General features: G+C 36.2%; 2 protein-coding genes across 2 annotated transcripts; both read right to left on the bottom strand.

Moving 5' to 3' along the window:
- Positions 1-618: 618 nt before the first annotated feature.
- On the bottom strand, positions 619-1,449 carry LOC147397783 (E3 ubiquitin-protein ligase Os03g0188200-like). The gene has a single exon (XM_086449711.1). The coding sequence runs from the start codon at positions 1,413-1,415 to the stop codon at positions 879-881; it is 537 nt and encodes a 178-aa protein (XP_086305837.1). The 5' UTR covers positions 1,416-1,449; the 3' UTR covers positions 619-878.
- A 3,637-nt stretch (positions 1,450-5,086) lies between these two features.
- Positions 5,087-18,782, bottom strand: LOC147397782 (Ankyrin repeat family protein). Its single transcript, XM_086449710.1, has 10 exons — positions 18,622-18,782; positions 13,230-13,286; positions 13,034-13,101; positions 9,281-9,494; positions 9,100-9,200; positions 5,977-6,052; positions 5,789-5,848; positions 5,665-5,715; positions 5,480-5,558; positions 5,087-5,378 (listed from the first exon to the last, which is right to left on the bottom strand). The coding sequence occupies exons 1-10, from the start codon at positions 18,700-18,702 to the stop codon at positions 5,299-5,301; spliced, it is 867 nt and encodes a 288-aa protein (XP_086305836.1). The 5' UTR covers positions 18,703-18,782; the 3' UTR covers positions 5,087-5,298.
- Between the last annotated feature and the right edge of the window lie 118 nt (positions 18,783-18,900).

The following is an 18,900-nucleotide window of genomic DNA, read 5'->3' as shown; positions in this document are numbered from 1 at the left end:
AATTTTCAATAGAGCCCAGCAAGCAAGTGAAGTCAGAATATTTTTTCATCTAGTTGGAGAATGTCAACAGAGGGATCGGAAGAAGAGGGTTGGCAAATTAAAAGAATAGCCATACATTTATCTATTGAATAATGTCGAAGTGACCACAAGACTATATCTCACATCACACATCACACATCGTGACATGAAAGTGTACAGGAACCAATCGATTGAATAATGTTGAAGTGACCTCCAGATTATTTTATATTAGTGTATAGGAACCGTAGATACTTTTAATTGAGATACAAGTGAAAAAAAGCATCTATGGCTTCTATACATTTTTCACGTGAGGATGTGCGATGTCTGTCACAATCTAGACGTCACTCCAGCACGAATCTTACGAATTATTAGGTCCAAATGTGCTGACCGATTTTGCTCACAGAAATTTTCCCCACAGAGCTCACAGACTCTCCAATTCGTGCCCGGATAGTTTTGTAAGTGAACAAGGGTATTTTTGTGAATTAGGGATGCCAATCCCGGGTTTCTGACTGCTATGAGCAATTTTTTTTTCTTTTTCAAATGTGCATTATATTTGTAACCACAGAGAAGAATAAGAAGAACAGACCATTAAGCGCCATGTTAACATATGGAATTCATTTTCTGTTTATTTATTTAAACTTTGGGGGTAATACAGATATATATATATATATACACAAGACCATCCCGACTTTCATCTTCTCTATTAAATTATTAAAAATATTTTCAATACTACTTGAGAATTGAGAAGAATTTCTTCTCTCTCCTTTTTTTTTTTTTTTTTTTTTGAGGGGGATTCGTTTGAAAAGAAGACAAATAATTATTATTATTATTATGAGCGAGGGAAGGGATGGGTGATGGGGTCACAGCAGATCGTCCCCAAAGAGGTAGAGAAGTCGTTCTACGGCCCAACTAGGCTCTGTCCTGGTGGTAGTGTTGGTGGAAGGCAGAAAGGGGGGCAGCAAAGGAGCTCTGCAGAGTGGGCAGGTGTTGTGGTCATCGTGGTCCACCCATCTATCGATGCATCTTCTGTGGAACACGTGGGTGCAGTTCCTCAGCTCCCTCACCTTCTCTCGCTTCTTCAACTCATTCAAGCACACTGCACACGTATTACTACTTTCTGGTAGCCTCCACGATATATCTCCGTAGTTTGCCACGTGTAGACTGTCTAGGATCATCTGTGTCTGCTTCTGATGGTGTCCAGCTGATGATGATGATTCTGAAGGGGAAGACGAAGACGAAGACGAAGGGTGATGATGATCAATATGCGACGACAGGGAGGAGAAGCCTGTATGTCTGAGAGCCCAGCACAACACCCATCTCACCACTGTCAATATTAGAGTCGCCTTGCATATTATATGGGTGATCACCAAGCTTGAATACTCTACTGACAGACCCATTAATTAATTTGTGGGGTAGTGGTTATGAAGGAGAATATGGCTTGTTTTTAAAGGCAGAAAAAAGCATCCAGATGGTGGTGGTAGTGGTGGTGATGATGTTTGGTGGGGTCAATTGCTTTTCTCTCCACCACTAGGAATAAAAAGCGTTTCTTATCTATATTCTACTGCAACTACTTATATATGGGTTTATAGTTTATTTAATACTTTACACACAAGAAAAAAAAAAAAAGAAAGAAAAGTATAGGGAGGAGGAGGGCTAGTTCAAAGATACGTGGTTATGAGTGGTGTCTGTGACTTTTTTCAAAAAGAAATCAAACATCCGTTCTCATTGAAAAGTTAATAAAGAAAGAAACGCGTCGGTGAACGAGAAAGTAAAAGTGGCTAGGATGGGATTCCATCTTTTATTTCGATAAGAGTATTGGATTCGATCATTATTCCTTTTTCTTTATTTATTATATTTATGCATTCATCCTTAGATTTTGGGGGTGATCTTATTTTATTATAGACAACCCCACTGGCTTTTCATGAATATTTGAGGTAACCCTGTATTTTCAAACAGATCGCATATCCTCTCCTACCTTATTTCTGGGCAGGGGTGGATTTAGAGTGGGGGCAGTGGGGGGGGGGGGCACTTGCCCCCCATAAGAGTTTTCAAATTCCATGGAATAATGTGCTATTGCGACAGATTTGAGCAGTGGATGAAGAAATTTATTACTATTGCCCCCATAACATTTTTTTCACTCTTAATTGTCCTCACAATTATTTTTTTCACTCTTAATTGTCCCCACAATTTTTCTTTTCTACTCTTGGTTGCCCCCACATGAGCAAAATCCTGGCTCCACCCCTGTTTCTGGGGCTAATAGAAAATAATATGAAAAGTTACCCTCGTCTTCAACCTCTAATCTCAAACATTTAAGTTTTGAATTGTAATTTTCCATCTAGCCCACCCACTTCTGACATACTCCTCCATACTCCTTTAATGTTGTATGTGATAGAACCATAAATATTTTTTCTCGAGATATACAATTGCACATCCACGCTAGGAAAGTATGGGGGAACATGTCATAGGAGGGGGGTTCAAAAAATCATTATCCTTAATTTTTCTCCCTAAACTCACCATACTTATGATTTGAAAAATATACTCTCATCTTCAATCTCAAGATTCCATATGATTAAACTTACAAACCTTGATAAGACATGACTTTTAGGGATGTTGAAGCTAATATTCCTCGACACCCTTGATTTCGTGGCTTCAATGGAGTTTCCCTTTCCCAAGCTTTTGGCATTAGGAATTAAATGCGAGACCACCCCCACTCAGACCCAAATCCAAATTCTTTTCATTTTATTTAATTATCATTATTATTAGCAACTCCCAAATATATTTTTTTTAAATAATATTATCATCAATTTATCCTCCACTATAATCAATCACAACAAATATAATATGAGGATGCTTTGTGCTCGTCACTCGTAACCGTCCGCATTGGTCAAGGCCAAAAATGACACCTGGTTTAAAAAACAAAAACAAAATAATCATCCATTTCCCCTTGTCACACAAGTCACTACCTGACCTACGCTGACATACATAAATAAGTTGTAAGCTTTTAAGATCCAACATTTTTCAATTCATTCATCTTTATTTATTTATGGATTTATGGGTGATTTTGGCAATACCCATCCATCTTTTTGGTAAATATGAGATACCGCAATCTTTTCAAATTGACAAATGCTTAGCTTGGTTTCAGTCTTCCTTGATAGACTAATAGAAAGTAACCTCTAGATAAAAACTCCTTTGATTTTTTTTTTTTTTTCTTTCAAAATCAATTATCTTCAACCTTATGGTTAAAAAAATAAAAAATTTCCTCATCTTCAATTTTAAGATTCTAGTTTCTTTAGTCTTCAAACCTCAAGACAAGATTGGATTTTTGGGTAATTATAAAATTTTGGATAGAAAAATCCAAAACTTTTCTTAAAAAAAGTTGACATAATTTTGAAGATAAATATTATTTATAAAAATCTGATGGGGAAAAAATCAGTGTTTTTTTAAGCTCGATGTTGAATATGAGGGCATGTAGATCACTTTTAATTAGTCTATAAGAGAAGACAAAGGTCAAGGGTCATGTCATGAGTTTAAAAAACAGGGATTTATACCAAATATTCATCCAAACGAGGAGGGGTATACGACTAAATCAAGCTTTATTTATTTGATGAAAAGGACAGAGAAAACATCATACACGGAGTACGTCAGATCCTAGTCAGATCTCTTTACTTTTTCTTCCTTTGGATGGTCAATCCCAATCAGATCCACGCACCCATTCAAACACTCAAAAGAAGATATTATTTAATCAGAACTGTGAAGGATAAGAATTATACCCCTACCCGAGTGATTTTTTGCTAGAGTGAAGGCGAGATTAGTGGAAAGTGGGCAACTAGAGAAGCATGTTAAATAAGAGGAAAATGCTGGAATGACACAGACGGAGACACAATTGATGTGGTGGCGTGCACATAACCATAGATGCTTTTTACTCGCATCTCATCTCATGGAAAAGCATCTACAGAAATATGCACATCACCATGTCATTGTGTCTCCCTCTGTGTCACCCCAGCACTACTCTACATAAAAAGAGGAAGCTAGAACAACCATCCATATATATATAGGGAAATGTTCAGCGCAAAACATTTTGACAAACATTTTAGCAAATATTTTTAAGCCGTCAGATTTAACGCAAATGAACGGATCAGATTCTATTTCACTGTTTTATAAAATTATACGTTAATTACAGCGTCATCCCTCATTTTAAGCGTATTTAGTGCGACATCCCTCTTCCCTTTCAAACCGATCGAACGAGGGTTCTGTTCCTTTCTCCTCTGTCGAACCCTCTCATTCTCACTGTCGAGTCTCTCTCTCTCTCTCTCTCTCTCACTCACTCACTCACTCTCTCTCTCTCTCTATCTCTCTCTCTCATTCTCTCTATCTGTCAGTTTGATGATCAGTGAATGAGCTTCAATTCCTTTGTAGATGCTCACAAGGATGATGGATGCACTAACAAAGGCCATGGAAATAGAGTTTAAGAAGCTAAAGAGAGAAGTAGCAACGAGAGAAAAGGAAGTAACATTGTCTAAAATGGAGGAAAACAAATAGAAAAGGGCGTCGAAAGCGAGAGGGTTTGAGAGAGAGTGAGAGAGAAGGGCGTCGAGAGAGAGAGAGAGGGGTTCTGTCGATAACGAAAGGGTTTCAGATAGAGAGAGAGAGTGAGAGAGAAGGGCATCGAGAGAAAGAGAAAATGGAGAGTTAACTCTCTGATTTTTTTTTTTTTGATTTTAAAGAGAGAGGGATGGGGCACTAATTTTGGAAAACATTAAGGATGTCACTGTAATTATCGTATAACTTATAAGTTATACGTTAAATCGAGTTTGAGCCGTCCAATCTCTCTATATCCGACAGTAGAAAAATGTTTGTCAAAATGTTTTGTGCCGAACGGGACCCATATATATATATATGAAGGTAGTTGTGGCATAATTCCCAGAACTGCACAGATCTTATTATGGTTACCCATCATGTGATCTACAAGAAAAGTTAGTTTACTTGAATTCCTGGCAGTTGAGCAAAGTAACACCAATAGATTTGGAGATGAGAAAAATTGCAGATAAAGAAGGTGAGCGGGGGCGAGTGGACACCTAAACTAACAAGCATTCTAAATCCACATGTTAAAAAACAAAACAAAAAAAGACATTCTCATTCTCATCCTCATCCGGTATTATACTAGTAAAAGTAGCAGACAAGAAAATATGTGATAGGTTAGTCATTGACATTCCACTCAGTCAAGTCCAAGAAAAACAGAACAAGAGATTTTGTAGATTATCGTGATGATATGTTGGTATCTCACATGGTAGCACCTCCTTCCATCTTCATCCTCATTTTGTATTGCAACATTGTAGGAGCACAATCAAGTGGTGTTTCCCCTGAATAAGATAACACTGCCTTCATCAGGAGGATTGATTTATAGGATGCCCATCTTTTACTTCTCTATATAACTCTTTAAAGAGAAAAAGGACACATATACCTTGTTGATTCTTATAGTCCAAACTCGCTCCATAGTCCATGAGAAGAAAAGTGATCTCCGTCTGATTAAAGAGAGTTGCCTGAAATCAAATTAACCATTTAAATTCATGCCCTTTCAAATTCTAAAATCACATCCTGCACACACAAAGATATGCATCAGAATCACAGGACAAGAAGAGGAGGTACCAAGTGCAACAACGACAATCCTTGTTTGTCACAGTAATTTGCATCCACACCCTGTCACACATGAAATCAATCAGTCCCATATCCACTGAGAGGGGAAGGACTCAATAGTGAAGTTAATATATACCTCACTCAGAAGCATCTTGACTGCAGTAAAGTCACTGTTCTTGATAGCTTCTCTTAAACCCTGAAAACCAAAATTAATGCACAGGGCAAATATGTAAATAAATATAAAAACTATTCCAAACAAATAATTTCATGGAATCATTTGAACCTCTTATTGATGTTCCTAATGTGTAACTTGAAGTTTTATACCTCTCCGTTAACATCATAATCCGTCTGAGGTTTATCCAAACTTCCGTTGGTCACTTGGCCAAAATTGAAATATGAACTGCAAAACAATTCTCAAGTTAATTGGTTTTAGGGATAATAAAATTTCTTGGATATGAGTAGTAGAAAACATATTGATAGGGTAAGTGAACAACTTAGTAACTTTATTAATCCATTCATGGATATCATTGTAAAGATTATGGCAAGAGCTTTATAACGGTTATATACATACTACGAATCCGCTTGGGGATTAGAACTTGTGAGACTAAAAAACTAAAGAAAAATTAGTATTGAAGGAAGAGTTAGAGAAGGGAAAACATGGAGCCTGTAGGTTCACATTGTCAGGTAAAGGACACATGGGTTGACAAGCTAAATAGTGGTTGGTGATTTTGTAAAATTTCGCAATCTAAGAGGTACTTCTGCTTTCTAAACAATGTAAACACCTAAATAGCCTCACTTATAGTTCCCTTTTAATTCAAGTACTACAGGTATTGCATGCCTTACTGGGGAAATTTTAATGACATTAAAAGGTTCATCTCAGTTATATAAAAGAGTAGATGGGGGGTGAACAATGTTTATCTAAGGATAAGATCCACTGATGTTTGGAATTTGACCTCTAAAATTACATTTGGTAGTGGAGCCCACACCCTAATCATGTTGTACAATCCAGCTATAGATTGAGTTCCTATTTCTTGACAACCATCATCAAAAAATAATCAGACCATTCTAACATTGCTAGCCTTGTGAAAAGTTGGATTGCATTTGAAAATCACAGACAACCAAATTAAACTGTTATTTAGGTCAGCCTTCACATGGTTAGTAGTACCAGAATGGGCTAATTTTGGTAATAATGATCATTCATTCATGTCTTTATCACCCCCAATAATGATCATTCATGGGAAGTCAACACACTGCATGGTTGGATTTTCCAACATGAACTTTATGTGCTCCCTATTGTCGAACATAATTTTAGGTGTTAAGATCCAAACTTATACATCATCCAACTCCTTATGCCATAACTTCGGTTGAGGAATGGGTCTTTATATCTTTTCTTACTATCTCCATCCACATCATTTCAGCCCATCTGTCACCCTTTAAAGCCTTCAAATAGTTCAAAAGTGCTCCTCATCGGTGTTGTCATTCTCTTTGTTGTATGTGTCAAACCATCTCAATCAAATTTTCTTTATTTTATCCCCTATTGGATTATTCCAAAATCGCCTTCGATGTTCTCATTTGAGTTTGTCCTTCCCGGTCTTCCCACTCATCCATCTCTGTTACAATTATTATGTGAACTTATTGTTTATCGACTACCCGGCATTCAGCTCCATAAGCAAGGCTGATCTTGTTGTTGTCGTGTAATATTTCACTAGTTTGATTGGTACACATTAGTCATAAAATACACTAAAAGTGCTCCTTCACTTTATCCACCCAGAAAAATTAAAACAGACAATTAAAAGGATATCATTTATAACTAGATGAAAAAATATGAGAAATACTGTGGTGAAGACTTAATTGTATACTAAGAGCATTATCTTTTCTTAATTATTCTTTCTAATTTAATAAAATGTGGACCAACTGTAAACGATGAAAATATATGGTCCAGATTTTTTTCCAAATGTAACTGATTTTCATACATCTGTCAGAGCATTTATTCAATAAGATGATCTCAATGAGATCATTCTCACCAAAAAATTTCCCTTCACCTATTTTTTTTATAGACAACAATGGCATGTCAAGATAATATGTGTGTGTGTACATTAATTTTGGATGAGGCAGATGATGATATAATGCAACTAAATCCTCAGGACATCAGTCTTTACAGTCCCAACACACCTAAAATACCGACAACTATTTACAATGTGCATATATATATGGTTGGGATCTGTACACTCAAGGAAAGGGAACTCATATGTTCACTCACAATCCCAACAGTGTAAACACAAAATTCAACGGTCGGGAAATCTTGAGAATACATGACATATCTCTAAGATTTATCCCAACTATTGGATTTTGTACTTAGAGGACTGTGATTGTGAGTGGCCATATGAATTCTCTTTCCATGAGTCTATGGATCTCAGCCCATATATATACTGTCAAAAAACTAGAACTATAAAGTTTTTTTTTATAACCAGGTATCCCAGTAGACAGCAGACCGGGCCCGTATCTGGGCTTTGCCCAGTCCATAGACCATGGTCTTGTCCAAGGACTAGTCCCAGGGCACGTGCAATGCCCGCATATCACACGCACCAAGTAAGTGAGGGTGTGCCCTCGCGGGTGGCCCTTGAGGAATTAATGTTCATACTGGAACTATAAACTTACCATATAAAGAAAAATATAAGGCAGAAAAAATATTTAAGAAAAAAAAGAAGTCATCTTGCAAACACGTGTTCCCATATTGATACATATCGCACAGCTAAAAAACCTAAAATAGAGGTTTTCTATCTTATAGTCGATAAATCTCAGAGAAATAGTGATATAAAGATCCATCATCTCAAATGTAAAAGGTTTAATTCAAGAAAGGAGAGAGAGAACATGCATGACTGAAAAGCATAGGTCCTAACCTGGTTAGAGTTACACAATGGCTTGAGCATGGTTTTAAAATGTCATTTCATTTCAGTAGTAATGTATTTCGAAAAGCCTAAATGTAACAGAAACATTTCGATACATACCGAAACATCCAGAAAAAATTCCAATTAAATTAACAAAAACTAGTTTTTTTCATAAACAAGTATAGAAAAATATTTTTTAAGTGACTAAATGAAATTTAGAATTAAATACCACACTTTCCCATATCGATAGACATTAGAAATGTTCCAAAAGATATCATCATCATTGAAGCCTTATCCCAAAGATTCAGGCTCGATTAATGTTCCAAAACACATAAGAAACATATATTACCTTGAAACATTGTACTTATGCATATATAATGGTAGAATTGTACGAGTTTCTAGGTCACAGAAGAAACGTAACAGACAATTTTTCTTCTCTACAGGAACATAAAATTAAGGATATTAGAGCATGTTTCCCAATGACAAATTAATTGTTCCTATTTTATGGAAGAAAGAATCAGAGTATTTAGGATGAAAAACCAGGACAGACGTATCATACCTAGCCTTGCTGTTTGAAGTGGAACCTGTATTCTTCGGAAATTGGTTCATCTTCTTTGGTTTTGGGTTGGGATGAGCTGTGAAGCTGGAAGCACTTTGCATCTGCGTAAGAGGAAAAAGAAAAAGGTGAATAGCTAAGATGCATGGAAAGCAATCAAGCTGATTCTGGGAGTATTGAATACTAGTATGGGAGCCGGATCTGGAGCCGGAGCTGGAGCTTCACAAATGCATAAAGGCATCCCGCATTTGCACTCAAGTACATTTGTAACAGTGCTCTGCTGCCCTGCATCTGACTCAGCCTTTGCATTGATATCCTCACTGACATCTAATCTTGAAAACATATTTGCTGCTACGTCAATGACATCGGCAGATACTGGTAGACCATCTTCCCCCGATCTAAAGAGCACCAAAACAACATAAATGAGGTCACCTATTAGAGTCAAGCATCATACGTTCAAACTAGGGAACAAAAACATTAATATAATGACACATGGATTTCATGTCCTTTGAGACGCTTGTCCCCTCCGCAATGTATTTTTTTTTTCTTTTGCTAGGCTAGCAAGGGGGTTAGTTGTCAACGTGAAAGTGGGTTCAATGGGATTTGAACCTAGGTTGTGGGATCAACTCTCCACACCTATACCAACTTAGCTAAGTTGGCACCTTCTTGTTTCCTACACAATGTACTGAACAATAAAGCACATAATTCAAATGTTATTATATCCATATGATACCCTCTTCTCCAAACTTTTCAGTCACAGCCAAAAGTTCAGTATGTGCGTATATGTAGCGAAACAAAAACTGTTCAGAACCATAAATTAATGTTTTTTGATAGGCAAACAGAATATTATTAACATAGAAAAGAATTTACTAAAGGGAGGACAAGATATCCAACCCAAAGAAGGAAAAAAAACAAAAGACAAAACTAACAACAAAGACCAGCCAAACACAATTACTCCTACAGATTACAAACCCTATCCTACCTCATGAGGAAATCCTCAAAGAACACCCCTCTAAACACTCTGTAGACCTTGCCCAGTGGAACAAAAGCGCTAAGACCCAGATGATAGTACCCTTAGCATCCATTTCTTACCCAAAAAAAATTCAGTTGTTGCGTTCCTTCCACATGGCCCAACAAATGGTGAAAGAACAAAAGCTCTAAAGAATTCTCTTCGCCTTTGTAAAAGAGAAATCCCACTGGTTCCACTTGCTAGTAATCACGATATAGTTGGATTGGCAAGAGCAATTACCAATGAAGTACAAGCTTACTCATTAGGTTGATGCTGACACATTCATAGCTGGCTCCAACTTACAGATACCACTGCAGCTGGTGGCATGCAAATAAAGATGCATAAACAATATGTTAATACATGCATCATGTTTTGTTCTTCTTGTATGACTTGGGTTGACATTTCTCATGCATAAAAGGATCTTTAACATTTTTTTCATGTATGTGGTCAAACTAACAGGTTCCACTTGATGACCCTTTTGCACTAAATCTTGTAGTGCTTTTTCCATTTGAATTTGGGGTGTTGTTCCTTTTCGGTTGATTAAAAATCTTCTGGAACCTAAATTTTTTTTCTGCAACTGTCCTTCAATCATTTATAATTTAATTATGATTAAGAATAAAAATTACATATTTTTCATGAGCAAGGTTTTAATTTCATTTCGGAAGAATATATTTGTCAAGGAAAGAAAACAAAACATTCAACGAACAAGATGAAACATTCAAAAAATTTCATAGCTTTTCACGCTAATATCCAAATGAAAATCCATCACTTTTCTTCCAAATCCAGCATTTTTCTCCCAAGATCCTATCTTGTTCTTATGTTTGAAGGTCAAAGGATTTGGAAGAAAGATCAAGGGTTTTTGGCTAGAAATTGAAGACGATGACATTTAGATCATTTAGATTAGTCTCTAAGAGAATACCGAGATCAAGGGGCATGTCATTAGTTTGAAAACATAGCAGTGTCTCAAATATTCATCAAAAGTGGAGGAGGAACCATATAATGGTTCCCCTAGCAATACTCATTGTTTCTAAGTTGTCCTTGCTTTCTAATTTTTTATTTGATTACATTATGTTGTGGTTCATTTTAGACTGTTTGGACAAAAATATTTCAAGGCAAACTGGCACAGTCCAAAACATTTATTGAGACTTTCATTCTAAGCGTGTTTCATATGAATACTCTAACCTTTGTCATGAGTGTGGACGCTCCTCAAAAGACACTTCACTTATTATCTGTATTATGATTTATTATTCTAGGACCTCTCATAATTTCGAAGGTAGCATATAAATTTATGCCAGAAATACTTCTCCTAATTTCAACAAAAATTGTTTGACATGATTTTAGTTCAGAAGTAAATTGCCAAATGTCAATCAATGTTTCTAAAGGCAAGTGAGGCAGCCCCTAGGCGGCACACATCCAAGTGATGTTCATTAAAAATGACTTGAGGTGCAAAGAAAGAAATACAAAAACAGTTGAGGCATACGCTGCAGAGTAAGAAGCATCCAAAAGGCGTACGCCACACTGTGAGGCATGACTCAGGCTTATGCCTTTTGATTGAGGTATATGCCTCAAATTTTTTTGTTTTGTTTTATTCTATTTTTTCAAATTATATATTAATAGTATTCTTGTTTTCTTGCTCAATCTTTTTTTTTCCTTCTTTTCCTTTTTTTTTCTTCCATATTTTTGTTGTTGTTGGCATCCAAAGCATTATTAGAGCATTCAGAAATAAAGTTGAATATAAATTAGTAATAAATACAAAGAAAGTAGTTGAGTTGTTAATAACTTTTCATACTATTTAGTATTATGAAGAGAAAGTTATTGAAAAAAATTACTTAGATATATTTTTGCAATAAATATAAGATAGTCATTTAAAAACTTTCAATTATTCAAATATAAAATATCTCTATCTTGCTTCTTATTATTAATGTAGGAGATTAAAATTTGGAATTCAATCATGTGGATTTGAAACTCAAAATTTGGAAATGTGGTAGCTCACTCAAAAATAAAAAAGTATTAGTCCACTAGTTGCACAACTCAAACCATCTTGGACTTCGAGCTTTTGAAAAGAAAGCAGCAACCCAAATAAATCAATCAGGCATACACTGCTCTGGAACTTCGGCTGACCCCTTAGACTGTCAAAACACATTAAAGACGATCTCTCAAGAGCCCATGTGTAAATTCAGTAACCTGCTCTACCGATCATCAGTCCAGGTGTTCATGCACCCCCCAATCACTACATGGCATTCACCAATCCACCCAAACACCAAAATTGATGCAGTACCCATGTCAAACACTTCATCGTTTAGTTCAAATTGAGTCCATTGTACACCCATGTGGTGCCCACTCGTGCCATTTATTTGATCATTATCAAGAATGAAAAGAGTGGATTCTGCATAAATTACTAGTACTCACAACAGCTTGGGCATCCAAGGATAGTAACATCCTCATTATCCCAACGCTGAAGGTTGAAGAGTGTACAAGCTGACATCAAACTTGACATCTCTCTTCCCGTTCTTGCAAATGGTTGCAAGAACTGTAATGTTCACGATGTACTAGGCACGTCCCTGTCATACCCGGGTAACAAAGCGACCCATGAATAATCCTGTTTGTACCATTCTATGAATGAAATCAATTTAAATAATTGTCCAGCAATCTGTCAAATTTTGTTTACACATGTTTTTTTTCCAATAGGTAAATGCTTGGTTAGTATAGGAATATTGTTAATTGTTAATAGTGAGCATAAGAAGTATGGGTTCAAGGGGTTTGAACTTAGGACTTGGGAACAACCTCCACAAGTCTTACCACTTAGTTAAGTGGCACTTCTTAATTTTGTTTACACATGTTAGGAGTAGTAACTTATTATCACTAACAAAAACAAAGATTTGTTACCTATCTCAAAAAAAAAAAATAAGGAGCAGGGGAGAGGTTTACCTAGAGGAATTGTTAAAACAATCAGAACAAACTCTAACACTTGTGTGAATGCCGAATTGGGGTAAGGGCTGCATATAACAAAGAGCAAAGTAAAGAAAAAAAAAGAAAAAAAGAATAGGAGACAAGGTTAGAATTATCCACTGAAATTTCTGGATGCAACAATGATGATGATGTAAAAAAGACCTGAAGTTCATACCACTTGATTTGATGAATGTTCATGGCATAATGTCTTGCCACAACATCTACAGTGATGCTGCATAAAAGATCAAGATATACAAAATCAAACCCAATTTTTAAGTAGATCTCCATATGGAAGTATGGTAGACTAAGTTTCAATCATGCATCCTTTACTAATATCACAGAGAATCTTTATTAGGAGACACAATTGAAGACCAAACAGACATATGAACTGGAATTCTTTTTTTGTTCCAAAAAAAGTGGCATTATAAGCATTTCTTGGAGCATGTAAGGCAAATCATCTAATGCATCTTAAAGTACAACCAATGCTTAAGAGGCATGCCGTGCTTACAAGTTACATCTCGAGGTTTACCGAGTCTTCCAAAAAATACCCTCATAGACCTAAAAAACTGTAAAAACTCATGAAGCATGCAGCTCATCAAGAGAGGCTTGAAAATGTGGGTGCAACATACCTTTCTAGCCTCATGTTTGAGGTATTCTTAGGTCGCAGTAGCTTAAAGAGTACAATTTTATTTTCAGTTTTGCTTGCCTCCCCCACTAAGTCTTAGATAGGTATAAATAAGCCACACTAGGAGTCAAAATCAAAAGCACTTCTAGGAGTCAAAATGATGAAGACATCATGAAGCAATACAGAGTTCACCAAAGGAGGAGACCATTAGAACTTTGGATGGATGATTTTTTATTGCATTAATGTGTAGTCTAGCTAGTTTGGAATTAGTAGAGTTTTTTTTTTTCTGTGTGTGTGTTTTATTAGTATTGGGCTTTTTTATGTTTAGTGGGCTTATTTATGTTTTTTGTTTAATTAGTGGGTGGACCACTTACTTTAATTAAGTGAGTCATTTCTTTTTATTATTTTTAACATGTTTTGGGCTCAATAGAGGTATTTTGGTCCTTTTATATTATTTTAGTTAGATTAGCATTTGAGTTATTATAATAATAAAAATAAAAAACTTCTTTGCTGTAAATTTTCTCTAACGATGGATGTTATAAATAAAGAAAATAGATCTTCTAAGTTTTCTCCAGATGTGGACTGTGTTGTGAGACCAAGGTACCATCTGAACATTTTATCCATCTATTACTACACAGATAAGGGTGTCTTCTTTTCTCTTATTATTTTTTGTTTTCATGGATTTAAACTCATCATATCTGTCCACAAACAATAGACGAACCAGTCCTACTTGCAACAATTAATTCCATGAAATTCCATCCTCCCCCCCAACCTCCAAAATCATATACAATGTTGTTAAAAAGCATATGCGATTTCGCACATCGCATATGCTGCAAGAAAAAAAGACACAGAAAAATATGCCATCGCACATGACAGATAGCATAATTTGGGGTATGCGAATATGCGAGCATTTGACAACACTAATCCTATATCCAATCATTGTTTTTTTTTTGCACAAAACTCTAATATTTGGAGTTGCTACCCGTATACCTCTAGTCAAACCCTCTGTTTGTCACAAGAAACCAACCAGACTTTGTGAAACCAAAATTCTAACCCTAGATCAACCCTAATCTTAGTTTATTTTGATTTTTATCCTCTTGAAATTAATTTCAGTAATAGATATCATCCCCAAAACCCTTGTCCAATCCCCCCAAACCTTTCAAAACTTACCTTAATATCATTCCATAAATCTAAGCGCCTAGTAGCAGGTGCCAACTACCTTAGTTGGTAAAGCCTTTGGGTGATGATACCAGAGACCCAGGCTCAAATCACACCGACACCGAGTTACTGAACTCATTAAAAATAGGCTTACCGATAAAAAAATAAAAAATCTAGGCCCTGGTACATCAGTCCTACACCTCATTTCTTTTACTTTAATTGCAAATACTGCTGGAATTTCTCCTTGTAGACAACAAAACGTACTTTGTTGTCCAAGATAACCAAAATAGATATTTTGATTATACCTTTGGACTTTAACCATCCTTGAAAGCCTTAATTGGGTTTAAGAAGCTTTTCCATGATACTAGATTATTTCCCTAGGCTAGCTGGAAGTTCTAACTTTCTTTAGGATTACTTTATTCACATCACCATGTTAGGATAATTTAGATCATCCTGCCACACAATATCTCGTTTGGTATGCAATTAGTTCCAGAATTACAGCAAAGGCCACAAATAGGTCAAAATCCAAAGCTGCCTAAACCCATTTTTGGCTTCTAGCTTTTGCGAGAATTTAGATTGGGAAAAAAGTCAAGTTGGGACGTTTGCAAATAAGTGTTAATATTGTCCACACTAATGTCTACAATATCGTCAATGGTTTCCATGTGTTAAGTGCATCTTAGACATTGGCTTCTGGCTTTTGAAAGAATTTGTAGAAAAAAAGTGAAGTTGGGACGACTACAAATAAGTGTTCATAATGTCCACACCGGGGCCTACAATATGATCATCAATGTCTCCATGTTTAAGTGCATTTTAGATGTCATGCTCTACATGGACGACTGAGAGAAGAACTAACACTTGACCTTGTGCAAGGGTACACTAGTCTAAGATGGAAACAAGCCAGGGTACAATATTGGTGGCATGAGAAAAAGGGTAACTCAGAGCCAACATTGCATGCTTGCGTCATCTATGGCATTCTATAAATGGGCCTTAGGACCAACCAAAATGTGAGAGAGAGTCCTATGCATGTCATATTGAGAGGCAAGTACATGTTTGACATGACCACAAAGTATGATCAACTAACCTACCGATTGACCCATGAACCGGTGCTTGCAAGAGGGCAAGTTGCAAACACCACAGAATTGTCGAAAGACGTGTTGATCTAGCGATCTGGGACCTTGCCAAGGCATGTCTAAAATCGATCTCACCAAACTAACAAAGAGTGATCCGATTGTCCTTTGACACGAGGACAAGGGAGGACATTCCTCTTCCATATAAATGAAATCTCCCAAAACAATGGGGGGGCCAACGGAACAAAGATGAGTAAGACTTTCCCTAGTTGGCCTCCCAGACTTTCTTGCTTCTAACCTTTCTTTCTTCCTAATCCACCAATCCTCAAGGCACTCCAAGGCTTTCAATTCACAAGAAGTACCACGACATCCAAATAGCTAGTAAGTGATTTAGGTGGATGTCAAATGTTCCCTACACATAGCCTCTCATGAGCTTTAAAACGTGAGACAAGTCCTTATCCACCCCAACATCACCCTAAAACATTTCATGTCCCAATTGATTACATTTATTAAAATGTCCCACTCTCTTCACACATCTCTCTAAGGAGCATTATGGTCAAATCAAATACAATCTAGATCCCAAAAAATATTTTTGAAGACCAACAAGTGGAATCTTTTATGTGAGGCATGAGTGCATTATAGTCAATTCTCTTGTTATTTTGTCAGGTGGCTGCCTATCTCTTGCTTTTTTATCAACAAAATCTTTTATCTATTAAAAAAGAAAAGAAAAACATAGGCCCTCACTATACGACTAGACAGCTACAAAGGGGAGTGAAGTCGACCATAGCCTCTTATATTGAGCGACAAAAGCACTAATTCGAAGTCACCTAACTAATATTTCCTCCCCGATCTATACATTAAAAAACAAAGAAGAAAGAAATGAGCTTTTGGGTCCTAACTATAAAATGATGACATATAAACCAATATGATGAGGGCCACCAAGAGAAACACCCTTAGCTCCCTACCAACCCACGCTGCTCCCTACCAACCCACGCTACCCCCTCCCAAATCCATTTCCATTCACCTATTCCATCGAGTTATGTGTAGATCTCAGTCATTCATTATGGTACCCAAACCAAAATATTTAAATTATGCTTCTCCCCGAACTTAGCATGTATCAATTATTTTTGTCATCATGTGACAATGCTCCACTCCTCATTTCTATGTCCCCGATTATTTCTTTCCACAAACCAAGTAATCCTAGAAATAAGTGAAAATGAGAAGGGGTTGGACTAGATTTCATTTCTTCCTATATAATGGGTAGGGATCCATAGACTTGTGAAAAACGTCTCATAAAGAAAGACACAATCCCAACCATGTACGAATGAAATCAATGGTCAAGATTTATCTTAGAGATAGATGATGTATTTTTGGGATACATGCTCTATCTCGACCATTGGATTTCATTCATATACGGTCAGGGATTGCGTGTTTCTTTGAGTGCTTTTTCATGAGTCTACAGATCCCAATCTTACATATTTCCTCCATCACTACAAAGAATTGATATACATAATTTCTCTGTGAGGGCAAGGATTGAGATTTAGGTTGGATCTAGTAAAGGTATATATGTTTTGGATTATTGTTGCCCATAATAAGATAAGTATTATAAAAAATGTTGCAAATGAGGTGTTTTATTTTCTTTTGTTTTTGTAAGCAAAGGTATGTCCTAAACAAGATGTCTTTTTAATGTTGCTAAAGGGCTACATGAGGAGGACCACTAACACTCTGCCTGGATTGAGAGAAATGGAGAGAAGAGAAAAGAAATGAATCATTTTTCTCTCCTTTTCTCTTGTTTGGGAAGTTAAGTGAGGAGAGAAGAGAAAGTTAAGCTTTTGCTATTAAGAAAGGAGCCAACTCAGAAATGGTAAGCCAAGGGTTCAAGCAATTCTTTCGTCTCCTCCTCTTATCCAAAATCTTACTTTTAAAGCCAAAAAAAGGGGATTTGATGACAATGGAGAGAAAATTGTTCAATTTTTTTCTCCCCCAAATCGAAGAGATTTGGAGAAAAAATGAAAAAATAGAACAAATTACTACCTATTCTATTATTTTCTCTTCCTTTCTCTCTTATCTATCAAAATAGGGAGTAGAGAAAGTTTCTTTTTGTGATCTTCACTTTTTTCCGTTTCTCTCAATCCAAACAAACTGTTACTATATGGGATAGATAGACAAAGGAGAATATCGCCACTAGAGCTTCTTACAACAAACCATAGGTGAGGAGGTCAGGGATCCTACCTCCTTTGGATCGGATGTATCCAATAAGTTTAAAATTTGAACAAATTTGATGATCAAGAATAAGAGGTGTAAATTAAGAGACCTGGCTGTCGGTGTCAAGTATACCTATTCATAATTAGTAAATATAGCACAAAATACAAATAGCAACTTAGAAGGATCCCTCCCCTTAACCTTTTTCTTGCAAATACACAAATAGATTGGATTGGTAGAATAGGTATGGGTAGATTCCTTCTCTTTTTCTTCTTCAGAGAGAGAGAGAAAATCGAAACAAGGGGCGATGAGGGATTTTTGAGTGAGGAGATTGACCTATTGTTGAACAACAGAAAGAATGAAGTTACTAAGATCATCGTCCAACCTACAAAATTTTACAGACTCAATTACAAATTGAATTTTTTTTATTTATTTACAATTAAAGAAAAGGATCACTACAGAAAAGAGAAAACATGCAAAATTAATCTCATCTGCTATTAATTAAATATATATACCCGTCGTCTGAAGGTGTTGAAACTGCATTTGCAGACGTCGCAGCGTGAGGCTTCCTGAAAGGGCGGGAGTTTCAACGACATCTCCTCGCTCTCAGATTTGATCCCAATTTAATCGTCTTTCTTTGTTATATGGAATTTTGGATCCACTCACCCAATGACTCTAGACTCTGGAGGGTTTATTTGTAATTTAAAATAATAATTAAAGTATGATTTTGAAGATTCTATAGTAAAAAAAGGTTATTTTTGTAATTTTTTTAAATTAATCAATATCATTTTAGA

This window comes from Akebia trifoliata, chromosome 8 (assembly GCF_017979445.1).
Source record: "Akebia trifoliata isolate Shusen 1 chromosome 8, ASM1797944v1, whole genome shotgun sequence".
In the NCBI taxonomy this organism is placed as follows: domain Eukaryota; kingdom Viridiplantae; phylum Streptophyta; class Magnoliopsida; order Ranunculales; family Lardizabalaceae; genus Akebia; species Akebia trifoliata.
Note: the sequence above shows the minus strand (reverse complement) of the source record. Positions and strands in the feature narration are given on the sequence as shown.